Source organism: Telopea speciosissima, chromosome 4 (assembly GCF_018873765.1).
Source record: "Telopea speciosissima isolate NSW1024214 ecotype Mountain lineage chromosome 4, Tspe_v1, whole genome shotgun sequence".
Lineage (NCBI taxonomy): Eukaryota > Viridiplantae > Streptophyta > Magnoliopsida > Proteales > Proteaceae > Telopea > Telopea speciosissima.
The window spans coordinates 11,893,317-11,914,929 of record NC_057919.1 but is presented as its reverse complement, the minus strand read 5'-3'; the positions used below and the strand labels follow the sequence as shown (position 1 = coordinate 11,914,929).

Sequence of the window (21,613 nt, the reverse complement as noted above, 5' to 3'; positions counted from 1 at the left end):
GATCTCGCGAGTTCTCGAACTATGCATTACTGTTGACTCCTAGAGCCCTAACAAACAGACGGAAGAATAAAAGGACGATGACTTCATTTTCCCCAAAATCCAGGACATGCACATGAATGAGAACTTCTAACTAAGCCTTATCACAAGTTACAACTAATGCAGGATTGGCCACACAAATCCTGTTTCTTCCATTATTTATAACCAAATTCAACCACATTCTAACATATGCAGATTATGAAAATCTATTAATATTCGTCATATAATACCATCAACATTTTTTTTATTAGGAAAAAAAATATAAATTGTAAGGAATGAAGAAAAAATAACAGATTAACAGTGACCTCTACAATTCAAATTTATAAGTATTCTTTAGATGCAAAGCACTAGCACGGGTGTCATTTCTTGCCAAGACAGGCAAGTGAAGCATGTTGAAGTATCTGAGTGCTAGCTCTAGGTAGCTCATTTTATCATTTTGATTCATTTCACATGAAACATGCGTACATGAAGATGGGAAGCTAATAAGAATCGCAGGATCCATATTTACCTTGAACAGCATAATCTAATATCAGAATGAATTAGCATTCATAATAAGCCCATTTCCCTTAGAAATGATAAAGTTTATTGATGCACTTTGCTACAATATCAGCTCCAAACCTCCAAACATATTAAGTGGAAATCAGATAGGAAATGGAATGTCCAAGCAGAAGAAAAGTTGAGAAATTATTACCCAATCTTAGCTGGATTTTTTTTGAAATATGTCTCGCATATACTGCAATAAAAATTAAAGCAAATCCCCGATAAGTGAAAGAATTATTTATATTAAGCAGTTTTCAAACTACATACCAAAACTTTAACACCCTCAGGGGAAGCTCCTATAATGCTAAAACGTATATTAGAATTTCTCAACAGCAATAAAACAGAAACTATGGAAGAAATCCCTTGCGGGGTTTTCACACCAAAAAAATATATATGGAAGAAATCTTGGGGGTGACAAAAGGTCAGAACCATAGTAGATGAACAAAGACAAGAACCACAAGGACATAAGGTGTCACATAAACGTTTCCTCCATTATCTCATCTAAACTAGGGAGGCACGAGTGGGGGCAGGTTAGATAGATGAGATCAATCCTTCCCTGTGCCAATCCTCATGGGATGGACTGGTATTACCTAATCAGATCCCAGACAAATTCTTTATTGATTTGGCAGTCTTAGAAAGGGTTGAGAGGTAATAGAAAATTAGGCTTATTACACCATTCCTCACTTGTGTTTCTTTTTCTGTTAATCGAGTTTCTCCCATCTATGTCCTACTCACAGCTCAGTGCTTTTGCACTCAATCACACCCAGATAAGTCAAATCATTAGACTCAGAAAACCCACCATAACCATCTAATCACTTTGGCTTCATTCCCCTCCATGAGAGAAAGGTTACGTTCCAAGTCATTCAAAGTCTCAAACTTCTGTGATTCACCCTCTTTATTTTTGAGAAACTCCTAATACAACAGAAGGAACCCCATAAAGTATATTAAGTTCAATACTGGATTTGTAATATAGAATTGTATCAAACACAGATGCATCCAAACATTCTGGCCTCCCTTACTGGCCTAGTAATGGGATGCATTCTGCAGAGAATTGCCAATAATGGTGTCTTAGCTCTAGATAATAATTACCACGAAATGAAATTTGACTTGGACCTGATTCCAGTCATGGCCTCAACTGAAACAATTTGGTCATTGCAAAATCAATGTTGTTGACTTTGATTGAAATTGATATCTTTAATATGACTCCTGTCAAACTCAACTGAAATCACTAAAAATTTTCAATCCAAGTCCCTCCCTCCTAGAATCCAGTATATTTCAATACTTTTGACAAAAATTTGTAGATCTTTAATAGGTTTGTCATTACAGGAGTTGGTAAATGTGTATGTAGATGATGATCTTAGTTGCGACTGCAGATTTAATTGGGCAAATCTAGAAATATGGTAGAACCAAAAATATGGAAGAATGTTTTAGACCAAAGTCAACCCGGATCAGTTCAATCAAACTCAAGAATCAGTACTTGGCTTGCAATCTTGAACTATTTAGGATCAAAGGTGCCTTAATCGGGATACATTAAGTGCCTACTAGAACAGCTCAATTGATATAGCAGTGGCCATAAAAGGTTATCAAGAATCATGATACCAATCTGTTAACTCCAAGATTCTAAAACTCGGTTGTGACCCTGGTTCCTACCAGCCAGAAACCGAGATATGATCGAAACTAGTCAAAACCAGGGATTTTTCCCCAGCCAACTCGGGTGGTGGTTTCGAGGCCCAGAAATGGTTTTTTTTATTCTGATTTTTTGTATACAGACCATTTTTGACATTCTAAACACAATGCATGAACTATTTTAACCAAAAAAAAACACTCAAAATGGTACTTGTGGTTTTTGACCCAAGTTTACTAGTGTATGCAGAGTGTACTAAGAATAGTTGTCAAAGGACCCTTATTTATGCCAAATATCATATAATTTACTTACGATTTTATTTATAAATAAGAAAATACCCCCTATTTGAATCCAACAAAAATAGTTAAAATATCAATTTCCAAAAGGATAAAAAGTCAACCCCCCAAATTCAAGAACAAAAACTGGATTTTAGGCGGTAGGTGCAATTTTCAACTTTTAAATGCTGGTGGTTTTCTCAAATCTATAAATTCCATAAATCTTAATATGGTAAAAACATTGTTAAAAACCAAAAGTGCGGTAAAATATTCATTTGTTTTGATATGTAAAAAAACATTTTCATTCAAAGCGATTTTGACAGCATTCACGCACACCAAATTAAGTTTGACCAAAACATAACTCCCTCAATATAAATCAGATTTAAGGAATCTTGGATTTGTTGGAAAGCTTTCCAACAAAACTTTATTTATATTCTTTAAGTAAATATAAAAACATTTACATAAATGATATTAGGCATATATAAATGCATGGCCCGGTTTTTGGCATAAATAAGTGTCTATCCTAGTTTCAAGCCAAGTTTCCTCAAGTTTCGATGCGCATAAGTGTCAAGACTTGCGATATTACCAAAATCTCGGTAGAAACTGGTTGAAACCTGTTGAGTCAAGGAATTTTTTTAAAGTCGCACCTTATCTTGTCTGGCGAAACCGAGAGAGTTTGTCTTGGTTTCGAGCCAGGTTTCCTTAAGTTTCGATGGGCATAAGGGTCAAAACTTGTGAAATTACCAACATCTCGAACGAAATAGGTTGATACCTGTCGAGTTAAGGGCTTTTTTAAAGTCGCACCTTATCTCGTCTCGGTTTCTTGCAAATCCGAGATTTAGAAGCATGGTTAAGTCTTTAAGGATTCACAAGATTATCCATGTAGATCATAACACTTCTTTCAAGGATTCGCAGGATAGCTAGTTGCAAGCAGTAAACAAACACCCATAAAATAACCAAATCAAGCACAACACAACGATAATAAAACAGTCTACCCCGATATCCAACAGATATACAAAGCAAAGTGACTAAGTACGTACAGAGAGCTACTATGCTGATTTCAAGCAGATACATGAAGGAAGCTACTATGCTAAACTACAGTGGAAATAAAAGAGGTAGTATCATAGTCCGAAATCTCGCGAGATCTCGCCGAGATTCTCGGTTTTTTAGAAATCCGAGTCGAGATGGAAGGGGAAACATAAAAGTGCAAGATCTAGGCGATATCTCGGCAAGATCTCGTCTCGAAAAAGCTTCAAAAACCAGTGCAAAAACAAGAAGAAAAATGCGAGATCTCGGCGAGATCTCGAATCAAAAAGTGAATCTCGGGTATGGGCACCATGATTTGACCCAAATGACTTGTTTTAAGTCTTAAAACAAGTCTGTTTTTGCCTATTCTGTCGACAGAGAGCTCTCCAGCACTCTCTTCTTCTCTCCAACTCACTTCTTCTCTCTTCTTCTCTCAATCTTCTCTTCCCATGTTCATTTTTTGGTTGGATTGAAACATTTGGAAGCTGAATTTGGGGGCAAAGTGAAGATTGCAGCTCAATTTTGGAGGATTGCTCAAGTTTGTGAAGGTTTTTTGAAAGGTAAACCCATTTTCCCTAAACCTATTTTTTTGAAAAAAATTTGATGAAATCTTGGTAGATGGGTGTGATTTTGAGTTATGTTATACAAGTTAGGCCGATCTATCACTTGATGGAGGCCGAATTTTTTTTGGGTTATTAAATTATTTATTATAATTTCTGAAAAAAATTGATTTTTTTCAAAAAATAAATTAAAAAAAAAATAGGATAAATACTTATTGTTTGGATGTGATCTTGATGTATGTTAGACTAGTTTGCATGCTCTACAGCCTCATGAAGTCATTTTTTTTTTCACCCATTAAAAAAAATATTTTATTTTTCAGATTTAATAATTATATTATTTAAATAGTTAAAAAATATATAAAATTAAGGAAAAATACCTGTTTTTGTTGGAAAATTATGCACAACACTTGTACATAATGTCCAACTTCAAATGATGTCAAATACATCATCATGTTATAATATTTTATATTTGAAGGTATAATTATTTTTAATAAAAATTATAAATAATATTTTTAATTAATAAATAAATACTAGGGTTAGAGAATAAATAAGAGATAGGTATTTGATTGTTCTAGTAGCTTCATATTATGTGTAATAGTTATTAAGTGTTTATTACCTTACTTTAAGTCTGTAATAGTTACTAATACATGTTTTTTTATGTAACAGTGTAAAAAATCAGATAAGGGTTACACAATGGGGGATATAGCATGGTTACATGGAGACTCAATGTCTGAGGACAAAAAGAAGTCAAAGTGTAACTACTGTGGGAAGATTCTAAATTCTGGAGGAGCAACTAGGTTAAAGGAACATTTGTCTGGTCTGGGCAAGAATGCTGCCAAATGCCAAAATATTCCGAGCCAAGTGAAACTGGCAATGGCACAAAATTTAAGAGGAGTACGGACAAAGAAAGCTGAGAGGAAGAGACAGCAAATAGCTTTCGATGAGGCAGTGCTAGAGAAGCATGGTGTAGACATCCTTGGGGGAGTAAGAGATGATACTGAATATAGGCCTACACCTGGTGAGTTCCAATCAGAGGCTGAATGGAGGATTTACCAGCAGACTTTGGCAGCGAGTAGGCAAAGTTTTCATTTTGACAATATCAAAGCATATGAGCAAGCAAGAGGAGCTGGTGGATCTGGCTCAGTTGCACCAGTACAAGAAGATGAGAGGAGGAGAAGCACTGGCACAAGAGATCTCCCACAGCCCCAAGCCCGACCACGAGCACGTTCCCTAGATACCATTTTTTAGCAAGATCCATCTACCTTTAGGCAACAAGATGCCTTCCAACCAACCATCCCACAAGTGTTTGGTGGTAAACAAGAGGATGCACAGAAAGCTTTCAGCAAGTTCATGCTATACAATGACATTCCAGCTAATGTAGCTCAAGGAACCTATTATAATGCATTCCTTGATGTTGCAGGGAGGGCTGGCCCAGGATGGAAGGGACCTACACCATATGAGTTGTATAATGTATATTTGCCTAAAGAGGTAGAGGAGCTGAAAGAGTACATAGAGGGTCTAAAGCCATTGTGGGACACATATGGGGTTACTCTTATGGCTGATGGTTGGACTGGACCTACTAGACAGTCCATTATAAATTTCATGGTGACTTGTAATGGGAAGACTGGCTTCTTGAAGTCTGTTGATGCATCAATGCATGTCAAGGATGCATCATACTTGTACAAGCTACTGAAGCAAGTGGTAGAGGAAGATATAGGAGCAAAGAACGTTATCCAAATTGTGACGAATAACGGTTCTAATTTTAAGAAGGCTGGAGAGAAACTGATGAACAAGAAGAGTAAGAGGATCCGCCTCTTTTGGACTCCATGTGCAGCCCATTCTATTGATCTAATGCTGAAGGACATGGGGGAAAAAGCTTTGGTGGCTGGTGTGGTCAATAGGGCAAGGCAAGTAACCACCTTTGTGTATAACCATGGTTATGCTTTAGCCTTGATGAGGGAGAAATGCAAGGGGGATTTAGTGAGGCCAGGTGTCACTAGATTTGCCACCAATTACATTGCATTGAAGAGCATCCAGTCAAAGGTGGTAGGTCTAAGGTCAATGTTTGCAAGTGACCAATGGTTTACTTGGCCAGGCTCTAGGACACAAGAAGGGAAGGCAGCATAAGAGACCATTGCAAGTAATGGATTTTGGAATGACTTGTATAAAGTTGTTGCCATATTAGAACCAGTGGTGGCAGTACTAAGGATGGTTGACACTGAGAAGAAGCCTACCTTGCCCTACATATATGCTGCCCTGCAAAAGCTGAAGGAAATGTCTGAGCTGCAATACCCCGAAGTGCTCGCTCATACATTAACATCATTGATCAGCGACGGGAGAAGCACTTTAGTCATCCCTTGCAGAAAGCTGGTGAGTTCAACACTTCAACATCTATACACTTTATGTGAGTTTTTACATTTACATATTCAAACCTCTAAAGTATTAAGTCACTAACAACTTATATTTGTGGTTTCCCCTTTACTAGCATACTATTTGAATCCAAAGTACCAGTACTCGCATGATCTTGGGCTGGACACGAATTTGTTACTGGCAGTTGAAGCTGTTATTGAGAAGTTGGAGGTCAATCCCAAAACACAATTTGATCGCAATGATGAGGTGAGACTATGGGACTTTGGTATTTTGCTAGCCAGTAAAGGAATGTAATTACTAAATAGCAAATATTGATGCCTCTAACACTGTTTCAAATTTCAAATGTAAATAGATCAAGCCCTTCAGAGAAGCCTCAGCAAGTTTCGGTTGAAAATCTGCAGTGGAGGGTAGACAAAAGTCAGACCTTGGTAGGTGGTAATGTGGCATGATTTTACATATATGACTTATAATTTTATCCCTTTACAATTTACATATTCTTAATATTCTTTGTTTATAATGCAGCTGACTGGTGGGTGCTGTATGGTACAAGTTCACCCAACTTGAGGAAGGTAGTAATCAAAGTGCTGCCACAAACCTGTTCATCCTCTGGCTGCGAGCGCAACTGGAGTACATTCGCCTTGATACACTCAAAGAGGCGGAACAGATTGCGTAGTCAACGACTAGAGCAACTGGTGTATGTGCATTATAATATGACACTAAGGATGACGCACATACATGAAGAATTTGAGAAGAATGACAAAGAGCCCATTGAGCTAGCCAACATATTCCAGGAGGACTCTGATGAGGATGAGGATCCCCTATTCCAGTGGGTGAGGGATCATGGTGCACCAGAGATGGATGAGCCTGGAGGTAGGCCTGATTCCACTATTGCGTTCGTAACCGGCACAGATGTTGAGGACTATATGTCACAAGAGGGGCGTGCACATTCTCAGTCACCGAGACCATTTGAGGCTGCAACAGGAACTCCTCCTGATGATGATGATGATGGTGATGGTGATGGTGATGGTGATGACCCTGCTGGTGGTGATGACCCTCCTGCTGGTAGTGGTGGTGGTGGTGGTAGACGTGGTGGTGGTACTGGTGGTGGCATGCCTACTAGTGGTTATCATGATGATCGTCATAAGGGGATGCGCGACCAATACTAGCAAGAAGTGGGAACACAACAGGACCCTGTGCGTTTCATAGGTGAGTCTCAATTTACACATGCCACACAAGATCAAGACCATGGTGGCCACAGCAAAACTTACAAGAGAAGGACGGGTCGCAAACAGAACCAACCTCAGTATGATGACACGAGTATGAATACCATGGTAGCAAGTTTTGGAAGCATGAGTATGGATACTGGTAGTCAGCATCAGCCGTGGCAATCATATCAACCTCATTATGAGTATGATTATGGCCAGCAGAGCACCAGTTCTGAATATAGTTCCTATGGTCAGTTTGGGCAGCCAACACATGCGTATGACTATCAAAGTAGTGAGTCTGGCATTGGGTCCAACATTGGGTCCATCGATCCGTCCACATTCCAAGTCCCAGGCATTCCTCAATATGACAGTAGCATAAGCGGTGCATCTCATCCTTCATGGCAACGGTCTAACTCCACTGTGGAACAGCTATACCCTAGGTTAGGGATGTTGGCATATGTGGATGAGAACTCTTATATGAATGTTGTGGAGGACTATACACAACAGTTTAGCAACAATATGTCATGGGAAGACTATGTGGTACAAATAGGGAATGAATATGCCATTCAATCTCATTTGATGTGATGAAGTTGTAGCTTGTAACTTAAACATTTGTAATGCTTATTAACTTGCTTCCTATTAATTGAATGTTTTGTTTGAGTTCTATGTACATAAATTATGTCATTAATGTATCTATTATGCTATTTTAATATGTCGCCACCTAGCAACTAAGGGTCCGATGTAAAAGTCATATTTGGACTTTGTTTTTGCATCTAATAATGTCATTGTGTTTAAATGGCCTAAAATAGGCTGTGTACCAATTTTCAGACCCAACAGAGCCCTAAAACCCACCGAGATGGGCCTCCGAGTTTTAAAAAAAAATTACAAAAACTCGCCGAGATCTCGCCAACTCGGTTTTTTCGTGGGCCGAGTTGGCTCCGAGACCCAAGTTTTCGGACCATGGGTAGTATAAGAGATATCCCTTACTATTAGATCCCAAAGCAGCGGCGCGATGCAGGTCTGCATGGCCAGTACCAGAGCTATGTAATATCGGTAGAGGTCTAGGGGAGGGTCGATAGCCAATGCTAGGGGTATGGGTAGGTCGAGAATCAATGTTGGGGGCTGCTGGGTTGAAGAAGGTTGAGAGTCAGTGTTGGGGTGGGGTCTCTCAGGAGTGGTGTGATGAGTAAAGTGAGGGCGACAAGTCTGAGGGTGTAGGGAGAGGTTGGAGGGAGTGCAAGGGTGGTCGGGATTTGGGGAGAGAGAAGTGAGGAAAGGGTCGTTTGAGTAGATTGAAAGCTACTGACATAGAACGAGAACTCGCGAGATCTCGAGATCTCAGTTTTCCAAGGGGTCGAGACGAGAAGTAATACGAGTTCTAAAAGTGCATTATCTCGGTCGAGATCTCGGGTCGACCTAGATCTCAACCCATCTTATCCTTTAAAAGTACTGTAACTCGACAAAACTCGAGATATTTCGATCGAGTTCTGTCTAGACCCTCATTTCTTCCCCTGTGAAGGTTGTGAGTTGCTGCTTCCTCATTTTGCCTCCGGATTTCAACATACAACCTGCTTGAGAATTGATTCAGCTATAAAATTGAAGGATTCATCTCAAATTTGAAGAATTTTTTAAAGGAAAACATTGTTTCCTAGTCCCAAACCAGCCACACCCATACATGCCTCAGTATGACAATAGCAGTGGATCTCACACCTCATGGCAACCGACTGGTCCGGCTCTTCTATACCCGAAGATAGGGGACTTGACTCAGGTTGATGACAACACATATAAGAGTACTGTGGCACACTATGTACAATACTTCAACAACAAGATGAGCTGGGACGAATATGTGGACCGACTTCTTCTAAACGAGTAATAACATCACATTTTATGGGATGAGGGAGGGAAGATGTAATATGTGAAATATATTGATGTATTGTACAATTTAACATTTCTAATGCTTATTTAAGTTGTTTTACATTAATTGAATGCTTTGATTGCTTTCTATTACTCAATTATGTGTAGAGTAGGGTATTTTACTACATTGTCGCCTACCAACCTAGGGTCCGAAGTGAAACTCCTATTTGGACTTTGTTTTTGCAAAATCTGATAGTGCCATTGTGTTTAAATGGCTAAAATAGGCTGAGTACCAAGTTTCAGACCCAAACTACGTCTAAAACCCACCGAAACCAGGTTTCGAGTTGAAAAAAAAATTGCACCAATTCGACCGATATCTCGAGATATCTCGAGACAACTCGGTTTTTCCCAGGCTCGAGTTGGGGTCGAGTTCCGAGTTTTAGTACCATGGCTACTGATGGGTAGAATGCAGCTGCAACAGAACTTCAAAACAAGGTACCGCAGAGTATCAGGATGGTTGGGATGACTCCAACAACCATTTGTTACCACCAACGGCAACTCTACCACGATAACTCCATAGAAGAGTGGACACAGTTCCAGGAATAGGTGTACCTCAGGGGAGTGAGCAGAGAGGAATTTTGGGTTGGAGGATAGATGTCAGAGAGAATGAGAATCGAGGAGAGGGGATTGTGGGGTCAACAGAGTAAAGAAAGTGTCGTGGGAGAGCAGGGGATCATGGAAGAGAGATCAAGGAAGGGGAAGGGCTTCTAGGGCTTGGGTTCACCAGGCGGGGTAAGCAGGGCTTCCGCGAATGGGCAGAGAATGTCGTGAGAGATGGATAGAGGTGCGCATAGTGGTCGTGAGAGAGGACAGAAATCGAAGGGGGAGAGAGAGAGGTCTAAGGGGGATAGGGAGATATCGATGGAAGAGATTGACAGATCGAAGGAGGCGGCAAAGAGATTGGGGAAAAGTTCGTGGGAAGAAGGGAGAATCAAAGGAGAAGGGGTCGGAGAAGGGTTGAGGAAGAAGGAGAGGGATATACCTACCTGGGGGCTGGGTTGTAGTCGCCACTGCTTGAGACGGTGTTGTAGAGCCGGCGAACCGAAGGCTTAGAGAGCCATTAGCGTTTGCAAGAGCAAAGCAAAGTCATTAACATTTTTGCAAGAGATGTCTTGTTATGTCAGTGACTGATAGAATAAATCGTGATGCTACTAAGACACTGGAAGATATTCTACAAATGTTAGATCAACAGCTCAATGGTCCCACAAAGGAGGTCAAAGTCGAAGTCGTCAAGGAAGAGACAGCCAAGGTGATTATGGCCCCCAACAAGAAGAAACCATCGAGATCACCAGTGCACCAAAGTATGAAAAGGAGCAGCTCAAGCCCGCAACGGAAGACAATTCTACTCATATGATAATCAAGGATATCTCTGGTAATAAGTCAGATCACAATCATCACATAGAGTTTATTCTTACACCTGAATTCTTCCAAGTACGGGAGCCTCGACTACAAGATTTCATTCCAGACATCAAGGAATTGCCAAAGTTCTACTATGGCTTGAAGATTGATGTGCACAACACAACACTCCTTCCTACTCACTTCAAAATCCAAGGTCGAATTTTTTCTAAGAAAGGGAGAGTTGATGTAGATCAAAACAATGTGCACCTGAACAGTGTCACAGCCCCATATTTGACTTAGTGGGAATATTCCTAGAAGAATCGTGGGAATAGAATAGTCTTTTAATTATTAGTGATTCAAGTCTTTAAGTGAAGGGTATAACTGTCTACTAATATTGTCAATCTTTGAGTACAAGTTACTTATAAAGGTGGGGGACCACATGACTTAAGTTATGACAAAAAGAATCTCCAATGGGGTCCACAAGAAGAGGAGGCCGGCTGCACGTCAAGAAGACTTGAAGATTTTATATTTTGTTTCTATATTCCTGTCAATCCTAGTTTCTATTCTCTGTTTTAGTAACATAGTCAAGTAGACTTTCTAATTCAATCAGTTTTTGTTTCCTTTGTAACTTGAGAGGCAAGCTATGCCCTCTATTAATATGTAACAGCCCATAGAGGCTCCCCAGGAGGCCGGCTGCACGTCAAGAAGACTTGAAGATTTTATATTTTGTTTCTATATTCCTGTCAATCCTAGTTTCTATTCTCTGTTTTAGTAACATAGTCAAGTAGACTTTCTAATTCAATCAGTTTTTGTTTCCTTTGTAACTTGAGAGGCAAGCTATGCCCTCTATTAATATGTAACAGCCCATAGAGGCTCCCCAGGATTTATTGAAGCTGAATATTGAGGTTGCCTTGTGCAAATTGATTGTCCAATTGTGTGGATGAAGGGCTGAGAGCCTGGCTGGTGAGAGCCGAATCTCCTTATCCCCTTCTCTCTTCTTCTCTTATCTTCTCTTTTATTTCATTCAAACCCTTTGTACTGCTACTATATTGTGACTGCTGCAAGTGCTGAGAATATCCTTCAAAGGCTCCAATCAGTCTCCAAGTATTCCAGACTGTTGCTACTGCTGACCCAACATTAAGGAGGCTATATACAACCTGCAGCTCCAGTTCTGCCCTGGGTTTTGCTGCAAAGTTCAAGGTTGAATCACTCTACAACCCTCCATCAGAATCTGCTGAATTTTGGAGCACAAGACACTCATACTAGAAACTCCACTCGATCCCATTTCCAGCCCCTGCTGCTGGCTGGATTGCTCTACAGTGCCTAAGTTTCTATTTTGGGTGCTACCTCCATATCTCTCAACCTAACCACTGGAATTGACTGAGGTTTTCAGCATAGCTTCCCCTCACTGCAAGCTCCACTTGATCCAAGTTTGGATCCATTCCCACTGTTGGTTTGGTTTCTACACACTCTCCTATACTTTCTAATTTGAAGACCTGCTGTTGCTTGTATTTTTGGTCATACAATTCAGCCCTGCCCCTTATTTAGTGTTTTGATTAAGATTCTCAATACCTACACTCGATGGCCCTTGCAGCCCCTATTCTTGCCGCAATTTCTGATTTCTAGTTTGAACCCTAGATCTGGTTTCGGATCAGGCTTGTACCCTGCTGTTGAGTTAATTGCATAGTTGTCAAGGCCTCGCTTAGGTGTCCAGGTGCCTTGGTCGACTTGTCTACCTAGTTTTTTGTGTCGCCTTGCTTTCGGGTCCTCTCCAACGCCTTGGGCCGCCTAGACGCCATGACAACTATGGTTAATTGTTAATTGATTGTCTTGAATTATTGTGGGTTATTTTGGGGCTAGGCTATCCTAATCTAGTCTTACATTATCCCAGGGCTCCAGTGCCTGAATACATGAGAGTAGAGTCCATCTATATTAGTATGATGCTTATTAGATGAGGGTTCCATCCCCAACGCTCCGGTGCCTGGATACATGGGAGTAGAGCCCGTCATAGAGCCCGTCTAAATAGTATGATGTTTATTAGATGAGGATTCCTCCCCTAGGGCTCCAGTGCCTAGATACAAGGGAATAGAGCCCGTCTATAATGTTGGTCGTATCATCCGCCCAGGGCTGCAGTGCCTGGGAACACGAGTAGAATAATGATACGAAGTCGACTACTACCCTCAACAGATTGTGTACTACCGTAGTTCACTAAATGGCCAAAGACCTGACCTAACTAATTAAAGAATGAATTTCTATGGTTTGTCATTTATGTCTTTGTATCCATTATTGTTTCCTTGAACGCTTGTGTATAGAATCATGTGTACCTCAGTGGGCGTAAAGCTCAGCATAAGCTCACCCTATATAAGTTGATGTTTTTCAAATGAAGAGACAAGTGTGGGCTGTGGGGGCTTATACAGCTCCGGAGTTTTTGAATTGTGAGTAATGTTTGGAGTTCAGAGTCAGTAAATAACACAACTCTCAACCTTGGGGGATACTAATCATTGTTTGAGTGGCCTCCAAGGGTGACAAAATTTGGTGTCTACGGTCACCTTGATAACCTTGTTGGTGTCTATTTGCCTCCAGACCGCCTCCAACGCCTTGGGTCGCCTAGACGCCGTAACAACTATAATTGAGCCAGACATTACCCAGAGAATTAAAAGTTGGCAATTGAACAAGATATGAGTGTTATCTGGCGGACATACAAAAAAAAAAAAAACTAGAAGGAATTTATATGATGGATAAAACTAGAGGAAACTTGTAGGATGGCCATGAGAACAACTTTGTTTAATGAAACAGAATAAGAATATAGATAAGTTAAAGGACTAAAACCAAAAAATTAGAAATAAGAACGCCCAAAGGAACCTATGAGGCAGCAACAACGGATGATTAAACCAAATAGTCAATTGACATAGTTAGTAATGTGCAACAGAAGACAGATGACAACACCCTGAAAAAGAAAGCTCTCATGCAACCTAAAGGTTATAGTGGAAGCAATTAAAAAGATTTGGAAGAAGCATTTCAGGAGAAGAATGTAGGCTTTAGAAGGGTGAAGCAGGCTGCAAAGCAGTGGATTGAAGATAAGAATAAGAAGTGAGATGTAACATATCAGATGAAAAATAGGATGCATAAAGGATCACGTACCTAATGGAGATGGCTTGGTCAGTGGTCACATGCAACTGATGCAGATACACTACCTTGGACCGACCCAAACCCAATTGGGTATCCAAACGAAATGAACCGGGTCCAGTTTGAGTTTTAGTTCAGTAAGTGGTCTGTTTTGTAGGATATTTTACTTTATGGTCTGTTTTGTAAGTGGGTCCATTAGGAGTTTGATTTATTTACAAATAATTTCTTTTTATTGCTGAGTCGTGGTAGAGTCAGAGTTAGGATTTTATTTCTAAAGTCCAAGATAGAGTCAAGTTCTATTTTAGTTTTAGAGTTAGCATAGGAGTGTTTTGGTTCCTTTCATTTATACCATGTAATCGTGCAATTAGAACATAGATTGAATAGAATGGAATAGTTGAGTTATCGTTTGAAGCCAGTGTGGCTATGTGTGTGCACTCCTCTCCCCCCCCCCCCTCTTATGCAATTTCTTCTCTCTTCCCCTGCAATTCTGATCCTTCTCAGCTCCCCCTCTTCTCCTAACCGGCCCTCCACCAGCAACAAAGACCAATGACAAAACCAATGAGAAGGAAGCTCTTGTGCAATATAAAACCCCTAAATGGGTGAGAAGCTAGAAAATCAAGTGGTGGAGGAAGTGAAAATATTTGGCAATAATCACTTCAAAGGAAGAATGTATGCTATTTAGGATTCAAGTAGTTTACAAGGTAACAGATTCTGAATTTGACCATGATAATAAATACCATATTAAATATAGGATACATGACTTCAGCCCTGAACATCAAGACCATGTATATACTCAATCCTGAAAATTGGACAAGATGAATATAAAACGATGTAAAATAGCAACATCTATGAACAAGTCATTCCTAGTTCTGATGACTGCCGCAATAATACAAGCCTGATAGAGCTCATGGTGGAAACCGGATAAGGAGAGAACTATAAAACAAGTGCTTTTGATAGCACCAAAGTAAATATAATTCAATGGTCCTTTAGAAACTCTGAATGGCTGTCTAGACTTGGCATTAGTGCAAGACAACCTTTTTTTTTTTTTTTTTTTTTGTAACTTCTCCAAATTAGGAAAATTAAATTCAGATGTTACCTTCGAGTGAAAGGTCGCCTCACTAATACTCTAGGAGCATATTTCTTTTGTTTCTTAAGTCTATATTTCTCCTGCAGATGAAATCAAACTCAGCACAATTTCCAAATAAATTAGAGCTTTGAAATGCCATAAAGTAGGACTCACTTGTGAAAACAATGTTTTCTTCTCAAATGTCGAGCTGTTAGCGATTAATGCTTCAACTATCTGATCACCTGTTGCACCCTGTCTGCATTCAAACTAACAGGATTAGCGAAGGGGCATCCAATGCTAACCAGAAAAATGTGAACAGGCAGCACAGCAACACATTTACAAGCAACAAACTGTTTCCACATCAATAAATTAATCGATAGCAAAATTTAATTCCACGGTTATATATGAGGATTTTGCTAAAGCAGCTTTTAGGAAAATTGGCAGAGGTAAGTCTTAAAATGTTTGGGCTTTCCTAACCTCCGCAACGCCTCTATATCTTCACCAGAAAGACTTTGGGCTGTATTATCATCAACTAATGATCTATTATCTCTGGACTCATCTTTCAACAGGCAATCGCCTTTTTCTGGAAGATCACCTGCACAGAAAGAAAAATCAGAAACAGGGTGGATTTTCATTTTTTTTTCTTTTTTCTCTTGTTTTTTATTTTTTATTTTTTGGAAGGGGGGCAGGGGGAAGCAAGGGACTGTTGACACAGAAAATAGCAATAGTTGATAGAATCAGAGAAATTCATAGCCCTAAATACTATTTCAAGCAAATAAGTGGCAACCACTCAAACAAAACCAGCTCTGAGAAAAAGTATTCAAATTATGATCAACATTATCAATGACATCTGAGTCAAACACACAACCCCGAAGACATGCAAAAAGGTCAGAACCTTCTTCTTCATGTGTCTTTCATGTTATCTATAAATGGGAAGTCCGTCAAAACAAATCTTCATCAAGCACAAACTCCAGGCAACCTTATTCCTTATCTGAATTCCTGATGAACAGGAAATGGAGCACATTTCTAATGTGTCCAAATGATCTGAGACTCAATTGTGAAGATTGTCCAGAACCTTGTTTTCTAAAATGGAATATGATCTAAAAAGTTTAAGAGGAAACTTTGGAAAAATAAGCTAAAGAAAATCCTTCATCACATAAATAAGAATTCCTTCCAATTTTAAGAAATAGGAGTGCATTTGTAGCATGGTTCAAAGACCACTACCTCGATATGATGGAGTTAAATGTAGGGTATAGAAATTTATTTCTTTAAGTTATCTTGAAAGTTGAAATTTCTTTCGTTATAGATTATGAAAGAAATCGGGAGGTTATGAAACAAATATTAAATGAAAAATATGTTGCCCCTAATTTTGAGCAGATGCTCTTCCACAAGATGATCAACTTCCACCAAGGTAATAAAAATGTGGATACCTACACCATAGAGTTCCATAAATTGTCTTCCAGGTACAGATTCTAGGAGACAGATCAACAGTAGGTAATGAGGTACATCATGGAATGGATATAGAGACCAGTTAGAGCTTGTTAATAGTGACTTCTGATGCAGATTTATCACCAAATTGGGCTTCTTTCCCTAGAAATAAGTCTAGGAGTTGGGTTATGGACATGTTGGGCCTTTGATCCCCTGGGTTTTCTATGTAATACGCCACTTTAATGGGCCTAAAATATGGGTACATAGGTTGCATATGGGATTATTTTCATGTTTTAGTGTTTTAAATTGAACCGGTTGAACCACTGGTCCAATTTAAGTGATTTTATAATATTCTTTTAGGCTAGAATCTTTTTAACTTAAGTTTTATTTTAGGGTCCACACCTCTACACAAATTTAGAGGGAGTGTTTTGTATTTAGAATCAACCTGGGATTTATTATTCCTAGGCTGCATAGGAATTTAGGCCTTTGGCCATTATAAATAAAGGCAAACCGTGGGGCTCCTCTTTATCTCACTGTTTATGAAATTTCTCTCTTGCAAGCTGCTGCAACTTCTCTTCTCCTGAAGATATGCTTTGTGTGTGATCAAAGCAAGGTGGGATTGGTGTGTGTGATCCAATCGACACCTTGCGGTGTGAAGCCCAAGTGTTTCGTTGGTGGGATTGGAGTCTAATCCAATCGATACTCTGCGGTGTGAAGCCCGAGTGGTTCTCTTCAAGTTTTCTGTCCAAGATTCGATTTTTATTCAAGTTTCTCCATCAACAAGCTGCTGCCGATTACATTCTGCCGTTACAAGTATGAAATATTCCCCATCCCCCAATTCTCTTTCTAATCCTCTACAGCCCCTAACCCTTCCCCCTTTTGTTTTTCAATTTTCCATAACCCTAAGTTACCCACAGACCTAACCAACCATCCAAATCTCATCAAACTTTGACCATAACATCTCCATCATACCCCCTCCACTCGACCTTAACCTCTGCCCCATCCCACCATTAAAAACCCTAATTTTTCTTAACCCTCATTAAACCCAAAAACCCTAAAATCCTACCCAGCCATCATTAACTCACCATACCCTGGCCAAGTGACTCTCCCAACCCTGGGCAACTCGACTTTAACCCCCTGCCCTAAATCCATCTCTAAACCCTAGATCCCCTCACTCTCATCTTTTCGAAAACCCGAAACCCTAATTTGCTGTAACTTGAATTATCACACTTCCATTCATCAATCTATCACTGGACCTTCAATGATAGCTTCCCCTACACATGCTTATCAAAACCAACCATTTAAATCCTAACCTAACCCTAACCCTAACCCTAATTTGGACTAAAATACCTTTTTCTACTCAATCGGACTGCTTGTTCGTATTAGATCCTGATGTACTGGCTCCTAGTGGGTCTTCTACCTACGTAGGACTACATTAACTTCAGAGTAGTTAATTTGGCAGCTGCATATACCAAGACTGTTGAAGAAAAGTAGAGTTATTTGAAGGACATGCTCAAGACTCCTTCAACCTACAGACCTACACCCAGGACTGAAGAAAGGAAAGTTGAGCCCTTAAGGTTGACAAAAAGAATCAAGAGGCCTCCAAAGGTAGCAAATGGCTAAAGAATATTGTGTCACAATTGTAGTGAGAAAGGTCACTTCGGCAACGATTGTCACAACAAGACCCGTCTTCTGACTATGGATGAGCAACTATTGGAAAATGATGACAGGGAGGTTTGTAAGGGTTGTCCTCCTGATCCAGATGATGACCTCAATGATAGTCATGGTGATGAGGTTGAAGCTAACTCAGTTAGCCTTACTTCCTTCACCAATAGACTAGTAAAGAAGACTCCCATCTTTAGACAAAAGGGTACTCTGTTGTATGATGAGGACCCCACCGGCAATGCATATGGTTGTGGATGCAAGAGTGGAAGCTAACCTCATTCCACAGACCTAGTTCAAGCGCTTAACGTCACGTAGAAGTAGCTTTACAAGAAAATTTATGTGCGAGGTTTTGGGCCTAATGCTGGAGAAGAGGTTGTTGCAATTTACACGGTGTAACCGACAGTTTGGGCCACTTCAATACTAGGTACTTTGCCAAGTTAGCCCCCTAGTGCATTGTGATGTTCTCTTAGGGCGACCATGGCAACATAAGAATGGTATTCTTTACGATGGTGCACGGAACACCATCAAGGTAAAACAAGGAGGGCATATGTTTCTGATGTTGCCTCATGCGTTGACAGAAATACCTTAATGGCAATAGTTCTCTCCCTCTCCGACTATGAGCTAAGCTACTCTCCCCACTCATGAAGCTACAATCCAACCATCATCTCAAGATACGTGCCACATCATTGTCGAGTTCATTACAAGGGAATCTTGGGTTCACAACCTAACTCGACAGATTCGAGTTTTTTTAAGAGCGTGGGAGTTGATGCAGTTAAACGTAGGGTATTAGGAATTTATTTCTTTGGGTTATTTTGAAATTTCTTTCATTGTCAATTGGGAGATTGAGTCCAATTTAGTGTCAAATTCTGTTTTGGGTTTCGATTAGGATTAGGATTGTTTTGAGTCTTTATATACTATCATATAACCATCGTAACATTCAAATTATTGAATTTAATGAAAGTTGGGTTTGAGTAACCTTTGCAGCTGTGGAGTCGTGGTCATTTACTAAGGAAAAACTATTAATCTTTGAGCCACTGTATTGATCGATTATTGTTGCTTGGGGTTTAGAGGGTTGCAGGATGGGAATCTCACCTTGAAATCTCTGTTCGATCCTTGATAATTTGAAAGGATTCCACCACCTGAAACCTAGCCAGTTGCGAGTGGTTTACTGTGGAAGTCGTGCTGAAGAAGAAGGTATCTTCTTCTTGTGTACTACTAAGACCCAATTTCTCTTAATTACAAGTGAGCCCTTCTTCTTAAATTCGTTTTATTATTCCATTCTTTACTTAAAATTTTCAGAGAAGCCCTTCCTTTGAATTTACTAATCAATAAGTCTATGTTGCTGTTACCCTTTTATTCAAAGGCCCTAAACTTCAACTTCTTTACAAATTTGCCATTATATTCTTAAATTGAATATTTCTCATTGTTGCAGACCTATAGAGACCTCATAATCAAGGTTTTTGGACATAGGAACAGTGAACCCATAATCAGGGCTATTGAACTCACGATCGCATCATACCTACTAGTAATAAGGGTTACCTGATGTTCTCAAATGTAACCAGGATTTCATTTTCCAATGAGCATTTCACTTATTTAAGGTCAATAATGAAGATTAGATTTGGACTTATGATGGACCAATAGGAGAAGTTTTTAACCTTTTGCATAGACAATCAGAGAATTAAGTCGGACAATACCCCATATAAAGTGGGTACACAATTTACACTTCAAAATGGTGGAAGAACATTGAAATAGGGAGATAATAGAAGTAGCATAACTTCCAACTAAGAAAGGAACTCAAAGAACAAGCAACTGGATGTCTTGGACAAATGTTGGCGTAAATAATGTATCAAGGGGAAGATATTTCCAATGAAAATCACAAAAAAGGCAGAACATTTTCAGGTTTTTTTCTTTCCGAGGGTAGTTTTATGGAGAACTCATGTATTGAAGAATGCAAAGTGAGTAATATAACAAGATAGGAAATAGCTCAAAGATGTGGATAGAAACGAAGACAAAGCCTACAGCTCCCACACACACACACATACACACAATAAAACAATAACAAGAAAGTCCTGGCATGCCAAACCCCTTCCAGCACTAGTCTGGAAGGGGATCAAAATGCACTTGACAGAACATCTCACGGGCGCAATCGTGCTTTCTGCAACAGCCTCTACTACAACTAAATGTAGCATATGAGAGTTAAAAAGTGGCTATTTGGGTCTTTCCCGTTTAAGATTTCAAAACCACGACTTTAAGAAGTAGTTGATTGAGAACAAATTGACAATTAAATCAGAGTAACATACTGATAAAGGTATCTTCAGCAGGTGCAATAACACGAGACAGATACGGCCCTTTCGGCCCGCTTTCTACTTGAAACAAAGAACCGAAGGAGCAACCAATTAGAGGCTGAAGGGAGCATTGCTTATTCCCAATTTTCAAAGTCCTGCAATCCAACATCTAATTCTTTTAAGCATCGATTGGTACTTAAATGAATGTCTATAGCAAAGCACATATCATGAATTTCGGAGAGCAAATAGACTTACGCGCCAGCAGAGAGACGAGCAAAGACGAGACGGTCTCCATCATTGATGTCAAGCAAGACGCTACAACCTTCCCAAGTGACTCTAGGGTTTTGAACTGAACCTGTTTGCACACTTTGCACACTAACCTCAGTCATATCTTTGATCTTCACTGAAGAAATTGCGGTTGATCACAAAAGATGAAAGAGATCAAAACAGGCCTTCAGAACTTCTAGACTATAATCCCTGCTGCTTGGCTGCCTAAGGCTGGCCTGACCTGTCACTCGTATTGAACTTCAACCTTCTCTTTCCGCCTCCAGTTTAAGCGGTTTTCTGCTTTAGTGCCTCAATACGGTTTTGCGAGTCCTTTGGAGGTAGACGCAGTGTTTTCCTTTGTCGTTTTAAACTTAGAAAAAATAAACAGAACTGGCTTTTTTATATAAGAATTTGACGGTTCACGGTAGAACACAATCAATATAACATTCTACCGTAAATAGTGAGTGCCTTCAACACTTTTTTTTGGGTAACTCGACTTTCATTGAAGCAAAGGGCATGAACTATAGAGGGCATCACAATGGAGCCAAGGAGTGGATTGGGGCCAAATTGTCTTACATGCCAAAGACAAGGTCTACTTAGCCAAGGAATAGACAGTTACATTTGCCTCTTTAGAAATATACGAGAAACGACGTTCATGGAATATGGTACCAAGCTGTCGGATATCCGCCACGATACCAACGATACATAGCGATGGTAAAGAGGATAATTGATTGATGGCTTGAATGAGGTTTGAACAATCAAATTCCACATGAATATCTAGTAGGTCTTCCTCCCTTGCAATGAGCATACCAACCCGAACCGCAAGTGCTTCCCTGACGAGACAATTTGTGAAAATTAGAGGCTCAGAGAAAGTCGTGATCGTACTCC

The 21,613-nt window shown here is 39.8% G+C and overlaps 1 protein-coding gene across 2 annotated transcripts in view; it reads right to left on the bottom strand.

Moving 5' to 3' along the window:
- Positions 1-20,995, bottom strand: part of LOC122660177 (tRNA (adenine(58)-N(1))-methyltransferase non-catalytic subunit TRM6) — a 42,506-nt gene extending 21,511 nt beyond the window's left edge. The window contains exons 1-6 of one of the 2 annotated variants that reach the window (XM_043855369.1): positions 20,714-20,995; positions 20,486-20,613; positions 15,558-15,675; positions 15,255-15,336; positions 15,111-15,181; positions 728-769 (exon numbers count right to left, since the gene is read on the bottom strand). In XM_043855369.1, coding sequence (XP_043711304.1) covers positions 728-769; positions 15,111-15,181; positions 15,255-15,336; positions 15,558-15,675; positions 20,486-20,613; positions 20,714-20,847 — 575 coding nt within the window. In that variant the 5' untranslated portion in view covers positions 20,848-20,995. The remainder of the gene's footprint in view (positions 1-727; positions 770-15,110; positions 15,182-15,254; positions 15,337-15,557; positions 15,676-20,485; positions 20,614-20,713) is intronic. The other variant, XM_043855370.1, reaches the window with a different exon arrangement.
- Positions 20,996-21,613: the final 618 nt, after the last annotated feature.